General features: G+C 59.8%; 2 protein-coding genes across 2 annotated transcripts in view; both read left to right on the top strand.

The window, feature by feature from the left end:
* MBOAT7 (membrane bound O-acyltransferase domain containing 7) overlaps positions 1-7391 on the top strand; it is an 8543-nt gene extending 1152 nt beyond the window's left edge. Inside the window, exons 2-8 of the mRNA XM_038126301.1 lie at positions 237-467; positions 1535-1661; positions 2258-2414; positions 3423-3777; positions 4713-4889; positions 5326-5712; positions 7184-7391. Coding sequence (XP_037982229.1) covers positions 237-467; positions 1535-1661; positions 2258-2414; positions 3423-3777; positions 4713-4889; positions 5326-5712; positions 7184-7391 — 1642 coding nt within the window. The remainder of the gene's footprint in view (positions 1-236; positions 468-1534; positions 1662-2257; positions 2415-3422; positions 3778-4712; positions 4890-5325; positions 5713-7183) is intronic.
* Positions 7392-7443: 52 nt separating this feature from the next.
* Positions 7444-10909, top strand: LENG1 (leukocyte receptor cluster member 1). The gene is made up of 4 exons (XM_038126419.1): positions 7444-7650; positions 8067-8201; positions 9408-9670; positions 10189-10909. Exons 1-4 carry the CDS (start codon positions 7519-7521, stop codon positions 10391-10393), a joined length of 735 nt encoding a protein of 244 aa, XP_037982347.1. The 5' UTR covers positions 7444-7518; the 3' UTR covers positions 10394-10909.
* Positions 10910-12389: the final 1480 nt, after the last annotated feature.

The raw sequence follows: 12389 nt of genomic DNA, 5'->3' as shown, positions 1-12389 counted from the left end.
GTGGTTTTTGTTCATTTCTGGGTTGTTTCGTGGGGTTATAGTGTATTTTTGGGGTGTTTATGGTGTATTTTTGGGTTGTTTTGTGTGTTCTCGTTGTATTTTGGGGTGGTTTTGGTTCATTTTTGGGTTGTTTTGTGTGTTTTTGCTGTATTTTGGGGTGTTTTCTCTGTATTTTGGGGTGTTTTTGCTGTATTTTGGGGTGTTTTCTCTGTATTTTGGGGTGTTTTCGCTGTATTTTGGGGTGTTTTCGCTGTATTTTGGGGTGTTTTCTCTGTATTTTGGGGTGTTTTCGCTCTGTTTTCGGGGTGTCCCCCGCTGACCCCCCCGTGCCCCCCAGGCCCGCGCTGGCGCCAGTTCGGGGGGGCCGCGGTGGGGGCGGGGCTGGCGCTGCTCACCTGCGGCCCCCACCTGCTGCACTCGCTGGCCACCGTGCTGGGCACCTGGGCCATCCTCACCTGCCTGCCCCGGTGAGCCTCGGCACATCTGGGGGGTCCCTCACCCATTTTAGGGGGTCCCAGTCCCATTTTGGGGGGTCCCTGACCCATTTTGGGGGGTCCTTGACCTGTTCTGGGGGGTCCCTGGCCCATCCCGGGGGCTCTGGCCCATTCTGGGGGGTCCCTGACCCATTCCGGGGGGTCCCTGGCCCGTTCTGGGGGGTCCCTGGCCCATTCTGGGGGGTCCCTGGCCCATTCTGGGGGGTCCCTGGCCCGTTCTGGGGGGTCCCTGGCCTGTTCTGGGGGTCCCTGATCTGTTCTGGGGAGGTCCTGAAACAATCTGGGGGTTTCCAGGTGCATTTTGGGGGGTCCCTGGCCCATTCTAGAGGTCCCTGACCCATTCTGGGGGTCCCTGACCTCTGATCTTCCCTGACCCATTCTGGGGGTCCTTGACCCATTCTCCCTGACCCTGGGAGGTTGACCCATTTTGGGGAGTCCCTGGCCCGTTCTGGGGGGTCTCTGACCCATTTTGGGGGGTCTGTGACCCATTTTGGGGGGGTCACTGACCCGTTTTAGGGGGTCCCTGGCCTGTTCTGGGGGTCCCTGACCCATTTTGGGGGGTCCCTGAACCATTTTGGGAGGTCCCAGATGCATTTTGGGGGGTCCCTGACCCGTTCTTGGGGTCCCTGGCCCATTTTGGGGGTCCCTAGCCCATTTGGGGAGGTCCTGAAACCATTTGGGGGGTCCCAGCTCCATTTTAGGGGTCCCAGCTCCATTTTTGGGGGTCCCAGCTCCATTTTTGGGGGTGTCCCGAGTTTTTCCTCCCCTCCCCCGCGAGTTCTGGGGCTCGTTACGACACCCGAGCTCATGATTGCTTAATTAGGATGAGGGTAACGAGATGGGCGGGGCCAAATCCTCTCTTTGGGGGGTTAGAAACATTTTGGGACCCCCCCAAATTCTGTCGGAGGGCTCAGAGACATTTCGGGACCCCCAACCTCTCCAGCACGGGGTGGGGGGGGGATTTGATGGGGTTTAAAGGTCATGGGGGGGTTTTTGGGGTGCCCCAAATTTATTGGGGACCCCCCCAATCCCCCCCCCAGGCACTCCGGGGGCGCCGCCCTGGTTTGGGTTTTCGGGTACCTGCTGTTCTTCCGCACGCCCTGGCTCTGGGGGCTGCCCGAGCCGCCCCCCTACGCCAACGCCCTGCAGCTCCTCATCACCCTCAAGGTGCCCGGGGGGGTCCTGGGGGGATTTTGGGGGGTCCTGAGGGGATTTGGGGAGAATTTGGGGGGTCCTAGGGGGATTTTGGGAGGTCCTGGGTGTGTTTTGGGGAGTCCTGGGGGGGTCCAGGGGAGTCCTGGGGGGGTTTTGGGGGGTCCTGGGGGGATTTGGGGAGTCCTGGGGGGATTTGGGGAGAATTTGGGGGGTCCTGAGGGGATTTTGGGGGGTCCTGGGGGGATTTGGGGGGGAATTTGGGGGGTCCTGGGGGGAATCCGGGGAATCCTGGGGAGTTTTTGGGGGAAATTTGGGGGGTCCTGGGGGGATTTGGGGAGAATTTGGGGGGTCCTGGAGAGAATCTGGAGGGTCCTGGAGGGATTTTGGGGGGTCCTGGAGGGTTTGGGGGAGTCCTGAGGGGATTTTGGGGGGCTCAGGGGTGATTGGGGGCGATTTTGGGGTGATTTTGGGGTGTTTTGGGAGTGGCAATTGTAGGGACACTGATGAGCCAGCAGGGGGCGCTAAGAGTCTTCAGGGGGCGTGGCTTGCGGCACACCATGTCCATATATGGGAAAATGGGCGCGGCCTCACCCTAGCCCCGCCCCCAGATGGCCAGCCTGGCCAGCGACACGCAAGAGCTGCGGGAGGCGGAGCTTAAGGGGGTGACATCGGACGAGACGCGGCTGCTGATTGGCTCGCTGCGGCGCGTGCCGAGCTTGATTGACATCCTGTGCTACAGCTACTGCTACCTGGGGCTGCTGACAGGTGAGGGCGGGGCCCGAGGGGGCGTGGCCCGAGGGGGCGTGGCCAGGGGACACCTGGGGGGGGGCTGAGGGGATTTTGGGGGGTCCCAGAGGGGATTTGAGGGGAATTTTGGGGGGTCCCAGAGGGAGTTTCGGGGGGATTTTGGAGGAATTCTGGGGGGGTCCCACAGAGGATTTTAGGGGGGTCCCAGAGAGAATTTTCGGGGAATTTCTGGGGGGTCCCAGAGGGGATTTTGGAAGATTTTTTGTCACTTTGTACCCAAATTTGTCTCCCTTCTCCACGAATTTGGACCTTCCTGTGTGCCACCTGAATGCCACCTGTGTCCTACTTGTGTGCCACCCATGTGCCATTTATCCCACCTGTGTGCCACCTGTGTGCCATTTATGTGTCACCTGTCACCTGTGTGCCACCTGTGTGCCGTTTATGTGTCACCTGTCACCTGTGTGCCATTCATCTGCCACCCGTGTGCCATTTGTGTCACCTGTCACCCGTGTGCCATTCATGTGCCACCTGTGTGCCATTTATGTGTCACCTGTCACCTGTTTGCCATTTATGTGTCACCTGTCACCTGTGTGCCATTCATCTCCCACCTATGTGCCATTTATGTGTCACCTGTCACCTGTGTGCCACCTGCGTGCCATTTATGTGGCACCCACCTGTGTGCCATTCATGTGTCACCTGTGTGCCATTTATGTGTCACCTGTCACCTGTGTGCCACCCGTGTGCCATTTATGTCACCCGTTACCTGCGTGTCACCTGTCACCTGCGTGCCACCCGTGTGCCATGCATGTGCCACTTGTGTGTCATTTATGTGTCACTTGTGTGCCACCTGTGTGCCATTCATGTACTGTGTGCCCCCCTGTGTGCCATTTATGTGTCACCTGTGTGCCATTCATGTGCCACTCGTGTGCCATTTACGTGTCACCTGTCACCCGCGTGCCATTCACGCGTCCCTTACGTGCCCCCCGTGTGCCACTTCTGCGTCCCACGCGTCCCCTGTCCCCGCAGGTCCCTTCTACCGCCTGGGCACTCACCTGGACTGGGTGTGGGCTCCGGCGGCTCCCCCGGCGCTGCGGCGGCTGCTGTGCCACGTGCGCTGGGCGCCGGCGCTGGCGCTGCTGGGGCTGCAGGTGGGCCGGGCGTGGCCGGCGGGCGCGGCGCTGCTGCCCGAGTTCGGGGCGCGGCCCTGGCCCGCGCGCCTGGCGCTGATGGTGCCCGTCTTCCTGGCGCTGCGCCTGCGCCTCTACGTGGGCTGGCTCTGCGCCGAGGGCGGCTGCGTGGCCGCGGGGCTGGGGGCGTACCCCAAAACCGCCCGGGCCAGGCCGGGACAGGGACCCACCGTGCCCTGGGAGCGCCCCAAAACGTGAGTGACACTGGGGACACTGGGGTACAGGGATATGGGGCTGGGGGCGTACCCCAAAACCGCCTGGGCCCGGGCCCGGCCCAGACAGGGACCCACGGTGGCCTGGGTGCACCCCAAAACGTGAGTGACACTGGGGACATCATTGGGGTACAGGGACATTGAGGGTGTGGGGCTGGGGGCGTACCCCAAAACTGCCCGGGCCTGACCCGGACAGGGACCCACCGTGCCCTGGGAGCGCCCCAAAACGTGAGTGACACTGGGGACATCATTAGGGACATTGGGGACATCATTGGGGCACAGGGGCATTGGGGTACAGGGATATGGGGGTACAGGGACATTGGGGACATTGGGGACATTGGGGTACAGGGATATGGGGCTGGGGGCGTACCCCAAAACTGCCCGGGCCCGACCCAGACAGGGACCCACGGTGGCCTGGGAGCGCCCCAAAACGTGAGTGACACTGGGGACATTGGGGTGCAGGGACATTGAGACAGAGTGGGGGGGCCCTTAAGTGTCATCTCAGTGTCCCCTGAGTGTCCCCGTGTGTCACCTGGGGTGTCCCCGTGTGTCTCCTGGCGTGTCGCCCGTGCCAGGAGCGCCGAGCTGCCCCCGCAGCAGTGGGATTTCGAGACCACCGTGGGGCACAGAGCGGGGGGTCCCTGAGTGTCACCTGTCACCTGAGTGTCCCCGTGTGTCACCTGGCGTGTCCCCCGTGCCAGGAGCGCCGAGCTGCCCCCGCAGCAGTGGGATTTCGAGACCACGGTGGGGCACAGAGTGGGGGGTCCCTGAGTGTCCCCGTGTGTCACCTGGGGTGTCCCCCGTGCCAGGAGCGCTGAGCTGCCCCCGGAGCAGTGGGATTTCGAGACCACGGTGGGGCACAGAGTGGGGGGTCCCTGAGTGTCCCCGTGTGTCACCTGGGGTGTCCCCCGTGCCAGGAGCGCTGAGCTGCCCCCGGAGCAGTGGGATTTCGAGACCATCCGCACCGTGGACCCCTGGGGCACCGAGGTGGGCCGGCGCTTCCGGGGCGGGCTGCGCCGCTGGAACATGACGGTGCAGTGGTGGCTGGCGGCCTACGTGCACCGCAGGGGACCCCGCCGGTACCCCCTGCTCCGGTACGGGGACACCGGGGGCACCGGGGACACTGGGAGGGACACTGGGGACACTGGGAGGGACACTGGGGACACTGGGAGGGGCACTGGGGGCACTGGGGGCACTGGGAGAGGGATTAAGATGGAGGTTGGGGCACTGGGGGCTGAATTTTAGGGAGTGTAGATGGAATTTTGGGGGTGTAAAGTGAATTTTGGGTGCTTGGGGTGCATTTGGGAGGCACAAATTGAATTTTGGGGTAGATGTGCTGAATTTGGGAGACACGAATTTTGAGGTGCTTGTGCTGAATTTGGGAGGCACAAAGTGAATTTTGGGGTGCTTGTGCTGGACTCGGGGGCACCTAGCCACCATTTTCAAGCCTCCAACCCCAACCTGAACCCCTCAAATCGAACCTTTGCTGCCCCCCAGCCCTCCCTGAGCCTCATTTCCCCCATTTTCCAGGAACGCCTGGACCATGCTGGCCTCGGCCTACTGGCACGGGCTGCACGGCGGGCAGTACCTGTCCTTCCTCACCGTGCCGCTGTGGCTGGCGGCCGAGGCGGCGGCCGAGGCGGCGCTCGGGGGGTATTTCGGGGTGCCCCTGGAGCGCCTGGGGGGCTGGAAGGGCTCGGCCCTCAGGGGCGCGCAGTGGTTCCTCAAGATGAGGGCCTTCGAGTACCTGAGCATGGGCTTCGTGCTGCGCGAGGCGGCGGCCACGCTGCGCTTCTGGGCCTCGGTGCATTTCTGCCTCCACGTCGTGCCCCTCCTCATCCTCCTGGCGGCGGCGGCGGCGGGAAAAGGGCGGGAAAAGGGGCGGGAAAAAGGGCGGGAAGAGGGGAGGGAAAAAGGGCGGGAAGAGGGGAGGGAAAAAGGGCGGGAAGAGGGGAGGGAAAAAGGGCGGGAAGAGGGGAGGGAAAAAGGGCGGGAAGAGCGGCCTGAGGGAGAGGGGGGGGCAGGGGACGCGCAGCTGAGGAGGAGGAGGGACCGCCGTGAGGGGGAAGGTGGGGATCCCCCAAATCCTAAAATTCAGGAGGGTGGGGATCCCCTAAATCCTAAAATTCATGAGGGATGGGAATCCCTGAACCCCGAAATACAGGAGAGTGGAGATCCCCCAAATCCTAAAATTGACCAGGGATGGGAACCCCTGAACCCCAAAATTCAGGAGGGTGGGGATCCCCTAAATCCTAAAATCCATGAGGGTGAAAACACCCTAAATCCTAAAACTAATGAGGGTGAGGACCCCCTAAATCCTAAAATTGATGAGGATGGGGATCCCCTAAATCCTAAAATTGATGAGGGATGGGACCCTCTGAATCCTAAAATTCAGGAGAGAGAAGTTCCTCTAAACCCCAAAATTCAGGAGAGGGGAGATCCCCTAAATCCTAAAATTCAGGAGAGAGGGGACCACCTGAACCCCAAAATTCAGGAGAGGGGAGATCCCCTAAATCCTAAAATTCAGGAGAGTGGGGACCCCCAAAATCCCCAAATCCAGGAGGGTTGGGACCCCCTGAAGCCCAAAACAGAGGCCAGGGAGGAGCCCCCAGCCCCCAAATCCCAGGAGCTGAGGAAGAGGAGGGACCCCGAGGGTCGGGGTGGGGATGAACCCCAATAACCAGAGCTCGGGGGGACCCCAAACTTTGGGGTGAGGATGAGAAGGAAGCACCCCAATACTCAGGTCAGGGGGAGGAAGCCCAGTGGAAAATGGGGGGGGGGAAACGCCCCGAACCCCAAAATCCAAAAGGGGGGGAGCTCCGACAGCCCCAAATCAGGGGGACCCCCAGGTGAGGAAGAGGAGAGACCCCAATAATGGGAATTTAGGGGGGACCTCGCACCCCCCTGAACCCCAATACCCAGGAGGGGGGGCCTGGGGAGGGATTTTGGGGGCCCAGGGGGTGTTGGGGGGGCTGCAGGAACCCCCCGGAGGGGTTTTTAGGGGGGTGGGAGTGGGGGGCTCTGTTTTTGGAAGGGGCCCCCCAAAATTGAGACCAATAAAAGCCTTGAGTGACGTGGCCGGTGTGTTTGGTGTGTGTGAGGGCCCCAAAACTGACTGAAACCACCCCAAAAGTGACCCCCAAAGCCCTGAGTTGAATAAAATACATGTAAAACGGAGCCGAATACCGAAAGTTCATCCAAATCCCTCTGAACTGACCTGATCCTGCACGACCCCTGAGGTGAATCTTTGAGGGAAATGAGGCAAATCTGGGGGAAAATCCTTGAAATGTGGAAAAAACTTAGGCCGGGAGTTCCTAAGGAGATTGTGAGGGTTCCCAAAGGGATTTTAGGGTTATTTGGGGGGGATTTGGAGTTTTTTTGGGGGCAGGTTTCAGGGCCGCCGCCGCCTCCCCTCACGGTTCAATATGGCGGCGCTCCCACACTGCGAGAAGGCGGGAAACCCTCACTTCCGGCGTCGCCCTTTTAAGGAAAGCAAGCGAGCCAATCAGAGGCGGGAAGAGGGCGGGACTAGAGCTTTCAGCAAATCAGTGAGCGACAAAGGGCGGAGCGAAACTGCTGAGCGAATCACAGACTGAGAGAAGGGCGGAGCGACAGGGGCGCGACCAATCAGAACGCAGAGGGCGGCAGAGAAGGCGGTGCGGACTCGGTGCCTCAGAGTCGCGGCCCGGTCCCGCTCCCGGCCCCGCCGCCGCCGCCGCCGCCATGAACATCCTTCCGAAGAAGTCGTGGCACGTACGGAACAAGGACAATGTGGCGCGGGTGCGGCGGGACGAGGCGGCGGCCGAGGTGGAGCGGAGGAAACGAGACGCGCGCGCGCTGCGGGCGGAGCAGGAGGCGAGTGCTGAGGGAAACGGAATGGGGGGGGGGGGGGAGGGGAAAGAAGGCGGGGCTGGATATGTGACAGCCAATCAGCATGAGCGGCTTTGAATATATTATGCCGGATGGGCGTGGTTTAGCGTGATTGGCATGAACCATTTCTGTTTACTGGGGGGGGGGATGGACTGGGCTAAAAAATTTTTTTGGGGAGGGCAAAATAAATTCGGGGGGGTAAAATAATTCTAGGGGGGGAGCAAAATAAATAGGGGAGGTCTAAAAAGTCTGTAGGGATAAGATTTGGGGGTAAAATTACCCGGGAGGGATAAATTTTAGTGGGTGGGGGAAGGTGTGTGGGGAGGGGGATATTGTGGGGGGGGAATTTGGGGTTGGGGAGGAATTTTGGGGGTCCTTGACCCCCACTTTGCCCCCCTCAGGTGCGCACCGAGCTCCTGCGGAAGCGGGCGCGGGTCGGGGGTCGCAGCCCCTCGCCCCCGGCCCCCCCCGTGCTGTTCCCGCCCCCCGAGGAGGCCCCGAACCGCGAGCACGAGGCGGAAAAAAGGCGGGAACAGGTGAGGGGGGAGGGGGGATCTGGGGGGACCCCCCCCAAAATATCCCCTCATGTGAGGGGGGAGGGTGTGGAAATAAGAACTGGGGGGCAAAAGAGGGGATTTGGGGGGTTACAGGCCGAAATTCCACCCCCAGGAGGTGAAGGGGCAAAAATGGGGCGGTTTTGAGGGGAGAAAAGGGATTTTGGGGTGAATTCAGGGGATTTTGGGGGGAATTTGGGAATAAATGGGGTGGTTTTGGTATTGGCGGTGTCACCTGAATCCCCCTCCCCAGTTTTCCCCTCAGGAGTGGCGGGAACAGCTGAGATTGGAGGGGTGGGCAAAGGCGGCATTTGGGTGGGAAAATAGGAAAATTTGTGCTGAAAATGGGAGGATTTGGGGTGTAAAAAGCAGGAATTTGAGGAAAACGCAGGGGGGATTTTTACCCGGTGGGGTGAACTGAATCCCCCTCCCCAATTTTCCCCTCAGGAGCGGCAGGAGATTGGAAGGGTGGGGGTGGAAAATGGCGGCATTTGTGTGGGGAAATGGGGGAATTTGGGTGGAAAGAGGGGGAATTCGGGTATAAAAAGTAGCAATTTGGGTGGGAAAAGAGGGATTTTAGGAATAAAAGGGGTGGTTTTGGCATTGGGGGTGTCCCCTGAATCTCCCTCCCCAGTTTTCCCCTCAGGAATTGCTGAGACTGGAGGGGTGGGGGTTGAAAATGGCGGCGTTTGTGTGGGGAAACAGCGGGATTTGGATGGAAAATGGGGCTATTTGTGTGGAAAAAGGGAGAATTTGGATGTAAAAAGCAGAAATTTGATGAAAACCTGGGAGGATTTTCACTGAGGGGGGAGGGTCTCACCTAAATCCCCCTCCCCAATTTCCCCTCAGCTTTTGCTGAGACTGGAGGGGTGGAAAATGGCGGGATTTGTGTGGGAAATGGGGAATTTGTGTGGGAAAAGGGGGGATTTTGGGGGAATTTGTGAAGAAAGGAAGGAATTCTCACTGAGGGGGGTCTCACCCTAAATCCCCCTCCCCAATTTCCCCTCAGGAATTGCTGAGATTGGAGGGGTGGGGGTGGAAAATGGCGGCGTTTGTGTGGGGAAATGGCGGGATTTGGATGGAAAAAGGGGGAATTTGGGTGAAAAAAGCAGGGATTTGATAAAAACCCGAGAGGATTTTCATCGGGGGGGCTTCTCACCCCAAATCTCCCTCCCCAATTTCCCCCAGGAACGCCGGGAGCGGGCCCTGGGGGTCCTGACCTACCTGGGCCAGAGCGCGGCCGAGGCCCAGACCTGCCCCCCCTGGTACCTGCAGCCCCCCAAGAAAGGCGGGGAGGGGTCCCGGGAGGTGCAGGGGGGGCGCAAAGCCGTGCTGGACCCTCTCGAGGACATGAAGAAGGGGCTGCAGCGAGCCCCCAGCCCCAAAAAACCCCCCCAGCCTCAGCAACGGAGCCCCCCCAGAGCCCCCCCTGAGAGGGGAGCGGGAGGAGGGTGAGTGATTGATTAATTAGTGCTTCATTAGTTGATTGATCCCTTTTTCCGTGCGTTAGTGCTGTCGTAAATAACTTCCCCCTGTTAATTAACTGCTTAATTAGTGCTTTAATTATTTATTTGATCCTCACTGACATTTGCATTTCCTCCCTCCAAAATTGGGGTTTGCCCCCCCTAAAATTTGGTTTTATCCCCCTAAAATTTGGCGTTGACCCCTCCCTTTATGCTAATTAACCCTTTAATGAATTTGCCCCTTAATTAACCTTTTAATTACCATTACTGACAGCCTATGAATTCGCCCCCCTCACTTTTATTTATCCCCTTCCCCTAATCACCCCTAATTAATTATCTCTAATTACCCCTAATTAACCACTTACTCATTTAACCGCTCCATAATTAACTAATCACCCATTAATGATCACCCCACCCCCCCCACCTGTTCCCCCCCCACCCAACCCGCGGCGTTGCCCCCTCCCCTCGAATTAATTAGCACTAATTAGCGCTAATTGCCCTTGCAGGCTGGCCGAGCTGCGGCGGCAGCGCCTGGCCCGGGAGGCGGCCGAGGCGGCTCGGAGCCGGGAGCTGCTCCGGGGGCTCCGGGACCCCCCCGGGACCCCCCGGGACCCCCGGGACCCCTGGGACCCCCGGGACCCCGAGCGGCAGCGGCCCTACAACAGCCAGTTCCACCCGCGGCTGGCGCGGGGGGGGACAAAGTTTACCTGAAACCCCCCCAAAATCCACTTGGAACGCCCCGAAATCTACAACAGCCAGTTCCACCCGCGGCTGGCGTGGGGGGGGACCAAGTTCAGCTGAGACCCCCCCAAAACCCACTTGGAACGCCCCGAAATCTACAACAGCCAGTTCCACCCGCGGCTGGCGCGGGGGGGGACCAAGTTCACCTGAGACCCCCCAAAACCCACTTGGAACGCCCCGAAATCTACAACAGCCAGTTCCACCCGCGGCTGGCGCGGGGGGGGACCAAGTTCACCTGAGACCCCCCAAAATCCACTTGGAATGCCCCGAAATCTACAACAGCCAGTTCCACCCGCGGCTGGCGCGGGGGGGGACAAAGTTCACCTGAGACCCCCCCAAAACCCACTTGGAACGCCCCAAAATCTACAACAGCCAGTTCCACCCGCGGCTGGTGCGGGGGGGGACAAAGTTCACCTGAGACCCCCCCAAAACCCACTTGGAACGCCCCGAAATCTACAACAGCCAGTTCCATCCGCGGCTGGCGCGGGGGGGGGGGACAAAGTTCACCTGAGACCCCCCAAAACCCTCTTGGAATGCCCCGAAATCTACAACAGCCAGTTCCACCCGCGGCTGGCGCGGGGGGGGACCAAGTTCAGCTGAGACCCCCCAAAATCCACTTGGAACGCCCCGAAATCTACAACAGCCAGTTCCACCCGCGGCTGGCGCGGGGGGGGGACCAAGTTCAGCTGAGACCCCCCCAAAATCCACTTGGAACGCCCCGACATCTACAACAGCCAGTTCCACCCGCGGCTGGCGCGGGGGGGGGACCAAGTTCAGCTGAGACCCCCCCCAAAATCCACTTGGAACGCCCCAAAATCTACGACAGGCAGTTCCACTTGGGGCTGGCGCGGGGGGGGGACAAAGTTCAGCTGAGACCCCCCGAAAATTCTCCTGGAACCCCCCGAAAATCTGCAATGGACAGCTCGTTCTGAACTGGTGCGGGAGACCCCCAAAATTCACCTGTAACCCCCCCCAAAATTCACTTGGAACCTCCCAAAATCGGTGATGGACAGTTCCACCTAACCTTGCTGTGGGGGGAGCACAGGGAGCCCCAAAAATTCACCTGAGAGACCCCCTGGGATCCTCCCCAATCCTCTGGGATCCCCCCAGGAGCCCCCAAAATCCCAGGGACACCCCAAAATCCCCCTGGGACCCCCCCCAAAATCCCATGGACTCCCCCAAACCCCTCTGGAACCCCCTCAAAATCCCAGGGACCCCCCCCAATCCTCTCTGGGACTCCCCCCAAAAATCCCAGGGACCCCTTAAACCCCTCTGGGACCCCACCAAAATCCCAAGGACCCCCCCAAACCCCTTTGGGACCCCCCCAAAATCCCAGGGACCCCCCCAAACCCCTCTGGGACCCCCCCAAAATCCCAGGGATCCCCCCCAAACCCTTCTGGGACCCCCCCCAAAATCCAGTGGAACGTCCCAGTCCCTCTTCAGACCCCATTGGGCCGGAGCAGACCAAAATATTATTGGGGGGGGAAGAATCAACCCTGAAATTCTGAGGGAAGAAAAGATTTTGGGGGGGTAAAACTGACAAATTTTGGGGGTCAAATATTTTGGGGAGGGGGTGGGGACCCCAAAATTTCCCCCCCCCCTAAAAATCCCCTCCCTCCCCCCACAACGACCTCTGATATAAAACTATTTATTCATAAATATTTTCCAAAAATGAAAATAACTTTACGAAAAATATCTTCAACTGCTCGGGGGAAAGGGGGTGGTGAGGGGAGGAGAAAACCCCAAAAAACCCCCCAGGGGACCCCAAAAAAAAAAAAAAAAAACAACAACCCCCTCCCCAAAAAAATTCAAATTTGAAACCCCCACCCCAAAAAAAAAGGCAGCACCGGGAGGGGAAATTCGGGGTGAACGGCGGGGGGTTGGGGGGCGCGGCTGGTTCTGACCCCCCCCAGGGCATGCGGGGGGGTTGTTTTGGGGTTTTTTGGGGGGGTTTCGGGGGTTTTTG

The sequence above is a fragment of the Motacilla alba genome, unplaced genomic scaffold (assembly GCF_015832195.1).
Source record: "Motacilla alba alba isolate MOTALB_02 unplaced genomic scaffold, Motacilla_alba_V1.0_pri HiC_scaffold_34, whole genome shotgun sequence".
NCBI classification, from domain to species: domain Eukaryota; kingdom Metazoa; phylum Chordata; class Aves; order Passeriformes; family Motacillidae; genus Motacilla; species Motacilla alba.
This window is presented reverse-complemented; position numbering and strand designations above follow the sequence as displayed.